Source organism: Lipotes vexillifer, unplaced genomic scaffold (genome assembly GCF_000442215.2).
Source record: "Lipotes vexillifer unplaced genomic scaffold, Lipotes_vexillifer_v1.1 scaffold71, whole genome shotgun sequence".
Taxonomy (NCBI): domain Eukaryota; kingdom Metazoa; phylum Chordata; class Mammalia; order Artiodactyla; family Lipotidae; genus Lipotes; species Lipotes vexillifer.
The window spans coordinates 5,947,255-5,960,900 of NW_006793703.1; the positions used below are offsets into that span (position 1 = coordinate 5,947,255).

At 49.8% G+C, this 13,646-nt stretch overlaps 1 protein-coding gene across 1 annotated transcript in view; it reads right to left on the bottom strand.

Annotated features, from left to right (window-relative positions):
* Nucleotides 1-12,452, bottom strand: part of PARP12 (poly(ADP-ribose) polymerase family member 12) — a 46,821-nt gene extending 34,369 nt beyond the window's left edge. The window contains exons 1-4 of the mRNA XM_007466615.1: nt 12,079-12,452; nt 8,128-8,263; nt 5,069-5,369; nt 2,235-2,333 (exon numbers count right to left, since the gene is read on the bottom strand). Of these exons, the coding sequence (XP_007466677.1) occupies nt 2,235-2,333; nt 5,069-5,369; nt 8,128-8,263; nt 12,079-12,407 (865 nt within the window). The 5' untranslated portion in view covers nt 12,408-12,452. The remainder of the gene's footprint in view (nt 1-2,234; nt 2,334-5,068; nt 5,370-8,127; nt 8,264-12,078) is intronic.
* Nucleotides 12,453-13,646: the final 1,194 nt, after the last annotated feature.

Here is a 13,646-nt window from a genome sequence, read left to right on the forward strand (position 1 = left end):
AAAAAAAAAAAAAAAAAAAAAAAAAAAACATGAACATGAAAGACACAGACTGGGAGAATATATTTTTAATACCTATATCTGACAAAGACATGAATAAAGAATATTCAAAACTACTAGAAGTCAATAATGAGAGATCAAACAACCCAATAAAAAAATAGGCCAAAGAGTCACAAAAGACAACACGTTGTATGATTCCATTTATATGAAATATCCAGGCAAACCCAGAGACATAATATAAATGCCAGGAGCTGGGGGGAGGAAAGAATGGGTAGTGACTGCTAATGGTTATGGATTTCTTTGGAGGTGATGAAAATGTTCTAATATTGACCGTGATGATGGTTGCACAACTCTGACTATATTAAAAACTATTAAATGGGTGAATTGTATACTATACGAAATATACTTAATATCTTAACAAAACTGTTATCTGCCTGTAAAATAGGCAAAAGATTTAAACAGATACTTCACAGAAGATATACAAATGTCCAACAGGCACATGAAAATAAATGTTAAATACCATTACTCATCAGGGAAATGCAAATGAAAGCCACAATGAGATATTATTCATTTGCTAGGATGGCTAAAATTTATAGGACTCACGATACCAAGTGTTGGCAAGGATGTAGAGCAACCAAAACGCTCACACACTGCTGGTGGGAAGGCAAAACACATCCACTCTGGAAGACAGTCTGGCTGTATCTCGTAATGTTAAACACACATTTATCATATGATCAGACATTCCACTTCTAGGTCTTTACCCAAGAGAGGAAGACATACATCCACATGAAAACTTATACATGAATACTGATAGAGGCTTTATTTATAAAAGCCAAAAACTGGAAACCCAAATGTTCATCAACATATAAATGGATAAACAACTTGTAGTTAATCCATGCAACAGGAGAATACATGCTGTATGATTACATTTATATAAAATTCTGGAAAACACACATCTACTCTACATCAACAGAAAGTAGATCAGGATTGCCTTGGGTCGGGAAACTGGGGGGTGAGGATCGACTGTATAGGGGCATAAGGGGAATTTTTGGAATGAGAGAACTGTTCCGTATCTAGATTATAGTGATAGTTACAGGGGCAAACATACTTACCAAAACTCAAAGGGTATATTTAAAATAGGTGCATTTTGTCTGTAAATTATAACTAATAATGTTGATTTTTAAGACTGTACACACACACACGCACACACACACACGTATATATATAGCATAGCATATATTCCTTGACCTAGTATTCCATTTCCAGGAATCTATCTATGGAAATACACATGTGTACTCAGATGCTCAAGGGAAAAAAAAAATCACTCTAATCAAATACTACAAAGTTGTTTTTAAAATCCCGGTAGACATACACATACATACTAATGTAGAAAAAATCTCAAGGACACACCATTAAGTAAAAGAAGCAGATTAAATAATGTGCATGTTCCCATGTGTTGAAAAATATGTGAAACAAATACGACCACACGTCACGTGTTTACCTTCAGAGAAGGCTGAAGGAAGACTTCAGACTTTACTCTGTATCATTTCACTCTTTTACAAAATGAAAGTATTCATGAATTGCTTGGGTAGTTTTTAAAGACTGAAAACAAAACAGGAAGTTTTGGTGTTTTTTTTTTTTTTTTTTAAGCAGAGTCACCAAATTTGAGAAGGAATCTTTCTTCAATCAAAGCCCAGGACAGCAGCAAGAACAAAGGTTTAGTGAAAATACAGTCTCACACCCACACCCACACAAAAAACAAGATTTGCTACTTCTGATAAAAGAGAGAATGTGGAGAGAAACCCCAAACTTAAATAAATACTCATCCCCCAAGAGTGAACACAGGTGTCTCCTCCTGAGGGAGGGCGTTCCTAGGTTCTAAGGTATCTCTGAGACTACAACCTCCCTCCATAAGGGACACTAGACTGGGCATCCGAGTGCCTCTGCAGGTCTCTGACCTCACGCTACGTTGACCAAGGGGTAACACTTGACACTCATTTGCTGCATGAACCAAACAGTCATGCTCCCCATCTACAGTTTGATTTTTAGAAACTCAAGTAATTCCTACCACCCTCAACTCCTCAACAAAATCACTGAAGTGCCACCAGTTCACAATTAAGATGGCCTGACCCTCTCTGGACGGTGGGGAGAGGACCTCAAGGGGTGAGAGCAGAGCTCTGGGAACCAGAAGCAGTTATCCCGCCCACAAGTGGATGAAGGGGTTTCCCCTGACTCACCTTGAAAGGTACAACGTTTCCAGATATGGAACAAGCAAATCTGATCACTCTCCTCTTGGTTGACAGTGTTTGGGGACACAGAACCTGCATCTCTTCTTTCTACAAAGAAACACTGCAAAGATGTATCACGAACGCTTCTGACACAGGGTGGGGTAGTTCAAGGTACAAAGGAGAGAAAAAAGGATTCATTCATCCCTCTGCACGAGGCAATAGTGGGCAAGGCAACCTCACAAAATCTTATAAAGTTCTGGATGAAAGCACCCTCAGACATACAGGTGGGCCCTCTGCTTTTTAGGGAGGAATCAGGGAGCCCAAGGTCACAGGGCTGCTTGCCAAATCCAGGACGTCATGGTTGGGGGCTGGGGGTGAGTCTTTTCTCAACTCTGGCTGTGCACCCAATTCACTAGACCTGTTTAAAAATAGAAGTGCCCGGCTCTACCTCAGATTGACTCAATCAGAAGCCTTCAACAGTGGAACCTGGGACACTTTTTTAATAGGCGGGAACCACTAACCAACACATTTTCCTTCTCTATCTACTGATGTGATGAGCCCAGAGAGCAAGTGAAGGCTGCATTTTATAAACTAGATTTGACTGCAAAAGCAAATACTTGTCAATGAACTATTAGAATCGGGTGCCAATACCAAGAAAAAAATAACAATGAACAGAAAGCCCACAATTCAAAATGAAACCTAATTTAGGTTAATTATAAAAATTGTAGGGACTTCCCTGGTGGTGCAGTGGTTAAGAATCCGCCTGCCAATGCAGGGGACATGGGCTCAAGCCCTAGTCCAGGAAGATCCCACATGCTGTGGAGCAACTAAGCCCGTGCGCCACAACTCCTGAGCCTGCAAGCCACAACTACTGAAGCCCGTGTGCCTAGAGCCCATGCTCCACAACAAGAGAAGCCACCGTAATGAGAAGCTCACACACAGCAATGAAGACCCAACGCAACCAAAAATAAATAATTTTTTTCAAATATTATAATATAATATAATAAGAGCGTGCAAGTGCTCTCAAAGTTTACCTTTACTAGAAGTGCTTCAATGAGCCATTACCTAATAACTACATTTCAGCGGGCCCCAACTGCCACCATATAAGCATATAAAACTCATTAGCAAACCCTCCCTATTTTGTTATTCATCTTCCCTTGTTGTTTTATAGGCCCCTCAGACAGCCACAGGCTGCACCTTAAAACCCACACCTGTGGAGCCTTAGAGCTGGCCTCCCTCTCCCCCCAGGCGCAGGTATCCTCCCCTCCCTTTCTAACAAGGCCATAATCCAATTGACACTTTTAACAAACTATTTAAAGCAAAACCTGTTTGTTTCTAGGCTTCTTACTGTTGAAAGAAACTAACCAAAAATAACTGAAGAAAATGTAAAGAAAAAACATATGACAAGGACAACTTTCAAATACAAAAATCAGGTAAGATTAGAGTGATAAGTTTGTTTGCTGGTCATCCTGGCACTGGTATTTTAGGAAGTGTTCTATTAAAAATCCTAGGGCTTCCCTGGTGGCGCAGTGGTTGAGGGTCCGCCTGCCGATGCAGGGGACACGGGCTCATGCCCCGGTCCGGGAGGATCCCACATGCCGCGGAGCTGCTGGGCGCGTGAGCCATGGCCGCTGAGCCTGCGCGTCGGGAGCCTGTGCTCCGCAACGGGAGAGGCCACAGCAGTGAGAGGCCCGCGTACGCAAAAAAAAAAAATCCTAGATTATCACTACAGCTAACAAGTCGGAGGGGGGGGTGGGGAAGCCACGGCTCACAGTCACTAAGGTATAACCAGGCCCAGGATAGTGGCCAGCACATGGCCAGGACTCAAATTTGTTGAATGAGAAAATGGATCATCAGAATGGCCAGCCAAAAGCAGATACTGTGAAAATCCAAAAGACACCAAGGCATCACAGCCTCCCTGAGGGACCATGGTATTCACGTCCCAACCAACAGGTACTCAAGAAATACTTATTAAATAACCAATCTCTGTTCAAAATTCCCCCATTTGCCTGTCACTAAGCTTGATATTTCTCAAAAAAATTTTTTTAAAAAGTGTCCTGACAGATTCATCCATTCAACAAATGTCTCAGTGCCTACTGTGGTCGGCACTGTCTAGAGATGAGCGGTGAACAAAGTCAATCTGCAGTGACGAAAAAGATGCATTCATGTCAAGAAGAGGAGCTGAAATTAAAATATGCTTCATTCAAAAATAAGTAAGTAAATAAAATATGCTTCATTCACTCATTAAAAAAAAAAAATCTAAACAGAATGCAGTGCAAAGGATGGCCCCAGGGCTTCCCTGGTGGCGCAGTGGTTGAGAGTCCGCCTGCCGATGCAGGGAACGCAGGTTCGTGCCCTGGTCCGGGAGGATCCCGCATGCTGTGGAACGGCTGGGCCCGTGAGCCATGGCCGCTGAGCCTGAGCGTCCGGAGCCTGTGCTCCGCAACAGGAGAGGCCACAACAGGGAGAGGCCCACATACCGCAAAAAAAAAAAAAAAAAAGGATGGCCCCAGAGCTGTACAGCACAGCATTAACTCTGGGGTCCCTCACTGGAAAACAAGCTCTCCAGGGGGGCAGAGGAAAGACTGGATAGGGAGAAGCAGCATCTCCCATCTCTGTGCAGATGAGGCCCAGAGAGAATTCACCCACCCTCAACACCAGTCAGCATTTGTTTAGAATGTCTTGCTCGTTCACAGCTCTGATTTCCATTCATCTTCACAGTCCGCACTGGCCAGGAGGGGATGGCCAACTGCATTTTACTAGAAGCAGCACAGACTTGCCCAAAGTCACACATGCCATTTAGCGGTCAGCTGGCATCCAGGAGCCCCAGCCCAGAGCCTTACCGGAAGTCCCCTGTGAACAACAGGGAGAAGGCGGCACTCTGATGGAGGGAGAGCTCTTATTCTTGATGTCATGAGCATTTCTGTAAATGGAAGGCAGCCTGCTCACCAGCTCTGACCTCATGCCCAACTTCTCCAGTTTTTCCAGGTTCTCAGAATTAGAGAAATCATGGGATCTCTTACAGCCAGTGCCAAACTTGCATTCACCCTGTGAAAAATACTGGCAAATGTGGAGTTTGACACATTGCTTTTTAAAGGAACAAGAGCCGTAGGGTCCATGTCCTTTGTTGTAATGAAGGCAGATCTGTTAACAGAGAAGGAAAAACGACAGCAGCTTAGAAAGGCCTCACACAACACCTCCTCCTTACTGAGCCTACTACTGCTTCCTACTAGAGGAAGAGGTTCCTCCAGAGACCTAGCCAAGGCTGCGATCCCATCGTGACACTGGTCGCACAGCTCTGAGAACACCCCTCACTCTAGATGTACGCCGCTAGCACATGCCCTTGGTAAATGGAAGCCGGGGAGGACAGCGGACTGCTCAGAACAAGCCCCTCCGCCAGAAAAATCCAAAGAACATCCAGCTGATCAGAGCTGCTCCCTTCACATGAGACAACATTTTAATGTAACTCACACAGCAAACCTTACACTACTAACAAACCTTACACGCTACCTACCCCCTGCCCCCACTGACTCACCAACTCTCTCTAACCCAGGGCCCAGTTTCTCCCAACACTTTTTTTCTCCAATTCTAGGTCAAAGAGGCTCTGAGGGTTTAAAGTATCTTCAAGAAAGCCAAATACAGCCCTTTCATTTCCCAAGTGCAAAATAGACTCAGAGAAGCTAACAGGCTTGCCCTGGGTCGCACAGCTGTCTAACACACCTGGCACATACATTACCTGCTGGACTTGCTTGTTGGTAAGGTGGGGCTTGAACTTGAATCAACTTTCCTTTTCCTCTACATTCCACGTTCTTGGAGATGGGAACTAAACCAGAGACCACCAAGGGCCCACTCAATCAACTCACAGGCATTACACTGAACAGAGAGCTACAGAACCCAGGCCCAGATCAGCAGGGGGTCCCTTCTGGAAATGGAAGCCCCGAGGGAAAAGATCAGAGGGAGCTGGGCCCTAACCTTGATAATGCCACTTACAAGCTGCCTGACCTTGGGCAGGCCACTCACCAGCTCTGAGATTCCGTTTTTTAATCCCCCAAATGGGAATAATGCCACCTACATTGCTGGGCTATTGTGAGAATTAAATAAGAAATATACCAAGTGACTAATACAATGCCTGGAACACAGTGGGTGCTCAACTCATGGTGGCGGCCCCCAAATGGCCAACTGATAAGGGGGCTAGCCTGAGAGTAGCGGACCTGGCAGGAAAGCTGCCCTGGATCCGAGCTTTTGGTCACAGCCCCCATGTGTTGGCACTGTGTCCTGAAGCACCCCACACACCCCAGGAGACAGAGGCTGCCCATTCCAGGCCGGTCACCTGCTGATTCAGTTCTCACACCACTAACGAGGTGACCACTCCAAAAAGTTAATGCCTACCCTCCCAACACAACCTTGCCCCAACTCCTGCCTGTGACACAGGAGGCTGTATGGCTGAGCCTCCAGCTTCGCATTTCTCTCTCCCCTCCCCCTAAGTCCAGGTCGCGCAGACTTACACACTGTGCCCTGACCAGGTAGGCTCCCCGTTCTCTGCCTCCCTCTTCCCACACCTTCATCCTTCACTCACCCTCCAGCACCCAGAGCAGGCACCATCTGCTCCAGGGCACCTTCCCCGGTGCCCAAACTGTGCCCCCGAGACCAGAGCACTGACTCCTGCTAAAGCACCTACAACAGCACCTTGCTATCATCCGCCGATGATATCATCCACTACTGTCCCACCCAGAAGCTGTGCCCCCAGGAAGAGCAGAAAGGGTCTTTCACCTCCTTACCACCAGTGCCTCATCTGTAATGGATTGTCAATAAAGGTTAGGTGAATTAAATCTATACTAGTTTTCAAAAGGCAAAGGAAAACACTTAAAACCTGTTATGTGCCAGTCATTTGCTATGTAGCATATTTCTCAAATGGGAGGTTTCAACTGAGTAATAAGGAAGCACTGTCATTAAAATATATCCATCTAATCCCTGTTGCCTCATCCAAGAAGCAGTGCCAGAGCATCCCACAGAACCTGTGCTAGCCACAGAACGACCGCTCAGATCTGCCACAGAGCGCAGGCAACTCTCGGCCCAGCTGCTGCCCTTTGCAGCCGCCCTCTTTACACAGAGGGCGCTCCCAAGGGCTGCTCTCAGCCAATGACCGGGCAGGTTGTTCTGGGGAGACACAGGATGCCAACCAACAAGGACTTTAGCTCAGAACTTTTCGCTGGCTGGGTAGAAGCTTCCTGAGAACTGCACTGCAGTCAGGGTCTCTTCCTACCGGGTCCCTTTCCTTCCCCTTCTCCTGCCACAGATGTCAGAGGACCACCACCATCTGAAGCCTTCCCCACCTTCCTCTGCTCCCTCCCCAATAAATCTCTCACACTTCCAATCCCACCTTGGTGTCCGCTTCTCTTAGGACTCGAGCTAGTCCATAACCATTGCAGTGAGCTCCAAAACAAGTGGGTGGTTACTGTCTGAAATGCAGTATGAGAATTCACATCAACCCAAGTTAGAAAACTTCCCCACAGACCTCCGGGGTCTGGTGGTACCTGCATTTTTCTAAGTCCTGCTAGACAAGGAGGGGCCAGCTGGAATCTCTCACTCCCTCTGCTCTGTGTAACAACTGGCTGCAGCCACTGGCCAAACGGGCTCCCCCAATCTCACAGAGGCCCTGCAAAGGAGGTACCAGCCCAACTGACATAGAGGGAAAGGAGGCTTCAAGAGGGAGCAAGGTTGGCACAAGATCTCAGGGTTAAAAATCAGCAGAGCCAGGAGCTCAGTCCAGCTCTCCCTGCAGGCAGACCCCAGCAATCACAGTGGGGCCCTTGGCCTCTTGTCTGTCATGTCTTCCTGCCTCCCCACCTCCTGGTCCCTCCCTCATCGCTTACACTCAGGCCCACCCTCTCCCGGCACTCACCTCCGGCAAGAGCAAGGGGTCGTTCTGTAACAAGAGTGTGCAGAGCTCACTGTAGCTGAGGTGGTCCACGCCGTGAGTTTTCAGCACGCTCATGTTGTGATCGGACGTCAAGTTGTGACCGTTCCTACAGTCCTTCCTGCAAAGAAGCAGGGCTGGGGTCACAGTTGAAACGTCTCCCCAAAACCCTTATGTTGAAGTCCTAACTCCCAGTACCTCAGAAGGGACTGTATTTGGAGTCTTTCAAAAAGGTGATTAAGTTAAAATGAGTTCACTGGGGGGCCTAATCCAATCTGACCAGTGTCCTTATAAGAAAAGGGGATCAGGACACAGAAGGAAGACCATGTAAAGACACAGGGAGAAGGCAGCATCTGCAAGCCAAGGTTGGTGTCGGGAGACACCAACCTGCTGACACCTTGAACTCTGACTTCCTAGCCTCGAGAACTGTGAGAAAATAAGTTTCTGTTGTTTAAACCACCCAGTCTGTGGCACCTTGTTATGGCAACCCAAGCAAACTAATACAGCTGGTAAAATCAATCTTTAAGAAAATTTTTCAGGAATAGTTCCTGACATTATTTAGAAGCACCAGAGAAAACCAGCATGTTTATGCAATGAAAAAATCATAGTGCTTATTTACAAAGGAAGAGATGGTGCCTTGCAAACACCTCTCAGCAGGTTTTTGATGAGAATGATGGGGCCATTCCCCCAGAGTCACAGCGTGCCAGTCTCTGGGCACTTACTGGCATTTAACATTGGCTGAATAAGTGAGTGTGGATACAGGCGTGTACACGTACACACACACACACCCCCCACTACTGGGGCACGCACGCGCACACACACACACACACCACTACACACACACACACACACACCACTACTGAGGCCCAGCCCTTTTTTCTGCTCCCCTCCTGCATTCTTTTGATCAACAAGCCCCTCTTGAACACTCTCTGTGAGCCAGGCACTGGCACCACGCCCCAATGATCCAAAGATAAGCCTTCAAATGATCACCTGAGTCAACAGGACCCAGAAGAGTCAGGTAAATAGCATTTGCTTGACTCAAGACACTGCCATACCTATGATAAGCATCTCAACAGAAAATTGAACCCCTGGATCTACTCCCCCAAACCTGTACCTCCCATGGGCTCCCCCATCTTAGTAAAGGGCAACTTCCCTCTTCCACTGCACAGGCTGAAAACCTTGGAGTCATCCAACTCCTCTCCTTCTCTCTAGTGGAGACAGACATTGAGATGACTCTGAAATGCTGTGGGAAATGCAAGGTCAGCTATGCTCAGGATGCATCAGCGCAGAGAGGGGGCACCTGAGCCTGACAGAAGTGGGGAAGCAATCAAGGCATGGTGCCTGGAAGGTATGAAACCTGAGCCAAATACTTAGGGTTGAGGAACCAGGCACGGAGAGCAGGGAAGAACTTTCTAGGCAGAGGGGCTTGGTAGTTACGATGATGATGATGGCTACTAAAACTCACTGGGCATTTACCACAAACCAGGGTTTGCCTAAATGTTTTGTGAGTTAACTCATACTGTCCTCAACAAGCCTATAAGGTGGGTAATACTATCCCATTTTGCAGATGAGGGAACTGAGGCTCAGATAAAAACTAATTTGCCCAAGACCACTCAGCGGGCAAGGATCAGAGCCAGGGTAGAGACAAGGCAGGCTTGCCTTGGACCTGGGCTCTTAACCACTGTGCTCATTGCCCCCTAAGCACAGGATGGAACTGGGGACCTGGGACCCTCCCCAACTGTCGCCAATGAACAAAAGCAGCAGTGATGATCTACTTCTGAGTCAGCTGACCCTGTGGTTGAGGAAGACAAGTAATTTCGCAGGGAAAGTATAGAATGTGCAGCTGACCACACCCACTCTCCCTTATGCAACCCAGAAACAGCCAGAGAAGGAAGGTTCAACAAACTGTCCTGTGTAAACCACAAGGAAGAAAACTCCGGATCATCCAGGCCAGTAAATACCAGGTTTCCAAGACAAATAAAATCTGACCCCAAATTTTGGGAATTAGCCTAATAGGGCTGCCATCTTTATTTTACCCACTACAGACATTAATAAGGCTCACCAGTGGTCCCCGTCATTAGGTCCCTCCAACCACCATTTATTGTGTCTGCCTTCCTCTCCAGGTGTGCCCTCCTTCCGTCCGCCCGGAGGTGCTGCCTCTCCACCAGCGCCCCCTGCAGGCCCGACTGCCCCAGGGCTCCCTCCACTCTCAGCCTCCACCCGGATCAAACCCACTCCTGGTGCTGCAGCCATGGCATACACTGCCCAGCGAGTCCCAAAACTAGCATCTCAGGGCCCTGGTGATCCTCCCAAGCTTCAGACCTGGATAGCTACCCCCTGGGCACACTTTGAAACAAAACCCTCTCCCGCTCTCTGTCAACAGTAAGAAAGGGAAGTCAGCTCTGCGTCAACACTAATAAAGAAAAATGAGTCATCGCCTCTTGGATCTTGTCACCACCCTCTCACCAACTCTCCCAAATTCCTCACACATACGTCCCTTCCTCTTCAGGGTATTTCTGGGCAGCTGCTTCCCAGGGACCACATCTCCCAGCTCCCCCTGCACCCAGGCAGAGTCATGAGACATCCTGTGGTGCAGGTGCCATGGACAGAAAGATAGCTACCATTCCAGACCTGGCCCATAAAAACCTCCCACCAGCTCTCTACTTTCCATCTCCTCCACCTGCTCCTTGGAACCTGATACCCAGATGGCCTTAGGAGCCATTGGTTGAGGAGGGCAGAGTCTAGGTCCGCCAGCCTGGGTCCCTAAATGACTGCATGCATCAAGGTCCCTACCCCATGCTGACTATTAAACCTTACCCTTAGAGCTGATGTGAGCAACAAATAATGTCTACCATGTTACGGCAAAAAAAGAAAAAAACTAATTCTTCTAAACAACGGGTCTAGCTTCCAAACAGGTCTGCATCACGTCCTCCTCTAAATAAGCACCCGCACCACTAAGATCGCTTCCTCAAACGCACACCTGATGGCTACTCGCCTGCCATTTGACGGGCCCCATCACCTTCAGGGTGAGGTCCAAATTCTTTAGCATTAACCTCATTAATCCACTCCACAAATCTCACTGAGCACCTGCCAGGTGCAGAGCACAGAGCTGAGGGCCGGAAAAGGCCAGCCAGGGCCAAGACAGAGGGGCCTCTGCTCTCCGAGTTTTCAGTTCTACTGAAGGAATGCGCGGCCATGACGGGCGCTATGAGAAAAGTAAACAGAACAATGTGATGGAGAGGAAGAAAAGTGATGCCTGAGTCCTGAACGATACAGCAGGCAAACCAGGAAAGGCGGCCCAGGAGAGCAGAGGTCACGAGATAAGCAAAGACTGGGAGTGTTACAGGACCATAAGGGAATCAACGGAGGGGACCAGGATGGAAGGCCGGCAGGAACCAGTTCCCTGAGGGACACGGGGGGCGACGGTAAGGAGCTTGCATTTTATTCTAAATGCAGCAGAAGCCACTGCCGGCTTGTAAGCAAGTGAGAAAGGTTTCAGAAGAGTCCTTCGGCTGCTGGGCACAGAGCCCGCCTCTGCGTGGGCCCTCGCGGCCAGCTCTGGAGCCCGGGGCGCTCTGGAGCTCCGAGCAGAAGTCAGCCGCAGCCCCTTTCCTTCTGGAGCTCCCTCCCTCTTCCCTCGGCCAATGCTCTCCAGCCCCACCCCGGTACTGCCCCTCCCAGGGTGTCCCACCCCCTGCTGGGCTCTAAGTCGCTCTCCGAGACCGCAGGGGCCCAGAGGACACTGCCCGACGCGGAGTCCGGCGCACAGTTCCGGGTATTCAGTAAATGCTCGATAAATGTTCGCTGAAGGGAATGCCGGGGAGAGGCCAGGGAACAGCCACCTCACTGTCGCCCCCGAATTTACGAAGGGCCACGACCGGGCTGGGAGCGAAGAGGCCCTCTCCCCTCGTCGAGCTCCGGGGCGCGGCGCCTTACCTGTCCCTCTGGAACTTGCACTTGCCGTAGAACACGAACTTACAGAGGTGCAGCTGAGCGCAGAGCCCCGCGCAGCCCGGCTTCGAGCCCTGGTACGCGCCGCACACGCGCAGCGGCGATACGGCCAGCACCAGACGCTCGACGGCCGTCGTGCCGGCCCCGGCCGCCCGCCGCGCCACCGCCAAGCGCCCGCGCTCCCGCAACAGCCGTTCCAGCACGTCCCCGCCGACGCTCGTCCGCAAGCGGCGCCGCAGCTCCTCCAGCTCCAAGGCGCCCCCGGCCGCGCACAGCGCCTGGGTCACCTCACGGAGGAGGGTGTCTGGAGCCATGGCCGTCGAGCCTGGGACTGGAGGGGCGTGGGCGGTTCCCGCGAGGTGGAGACGCCGGCCGGAAATGAAACCGAAAGCTCCTCAGGGCCTGGGGGGAAACAGAATGCGGCCTCGCCACGCCCCCGGCCCGCAGCTGAGCGGGGCTCGGCGCCTTCCGGCCCCAGCGACCCCAGCGGCTCTAGGCCTCACGCCCTCCCCGTCGGAAGTCCGCAGCCGCTTCTTTGGCGTCCCGGGGATTCGTCGCCGGGTCCCTCAAAGTGGTGAAAGAATAAGAGTCACCACAGCCTTGGGGGCCGCGCTCGGCGTTCTCGAAGCGCCTTCGCCTGGACGAGGGGGGTGGGGCCGCCCGGGAGCTCGCGCCGCCCCCTCAGAGTCCGGGCATCGGGAAGTAGCGCGGCTAGCTGACCCCGCACCTTTGCCCCCGGCGCTAGGCGGAGCAGCAGGGAACGCCCACCTGCAAACGGCCGGGCGGCGTCGCGGAAGCAGAGCTCTAGACGACGCTCGGGGAAACCGGGAGGAGGAACAGGCGCTTCGCCAGGGGAAAGCAATCACGCTAAATTGGAAAACGGGCTTAACTGTTAGCCTTCTTTTCAGTGCAGGCAGTGAATCCCTTATTTTAAACATGAAAGGGTATATCCTTTTAAAAATAAAAGCCAAAAAATAAAATAAAATAAAAGCCGTTTCTCCCCACCCCTGCTGAGTGAAGATGGAATATTAAAGGCCATTGGGGGCACAGGGACCCTCGCAAGCGTCACTGTTGGAAATGTGAAGTGTTAGAGAGAGCCCTTTGGGAAAGTAATCCCGGAATAGTTATTCAAATGTTTAATGGGGCTTCCCTGGTGGCGCAGTGGTTGAGAGTCCGCCTGCCGATGCAGGGAACACGGGTTCGTGCCCTGGTCCGGGAAGATCCCACATGCCGCGGAGCGGCTGGGCCCGTGAGCCATGGCCGCTGAGCCTGCGCGTCCGGAGCCTGTGCTCCGCAACGGGAGAGGCTACAGCAGTGAGAGGCCCACGTACCGCAAAAATAAATGAATAAATAAATAAAATAAAATGTTTACTGTGCGTCACTTTTGACCCAGCAATCTTTCTTCTGAGAATCTTCTAGAAGTCAAAGGAACGGTAAAGAAGTTATGTATAAAAGCGTTTGTGTGGAGGGGGAAGGGTTCTGGGAGCAACGCGGTTGATCGTTGTCCAGACTGTTAACACAGCTTGAACCAGCGTGCATTGAATCTCTGCCTA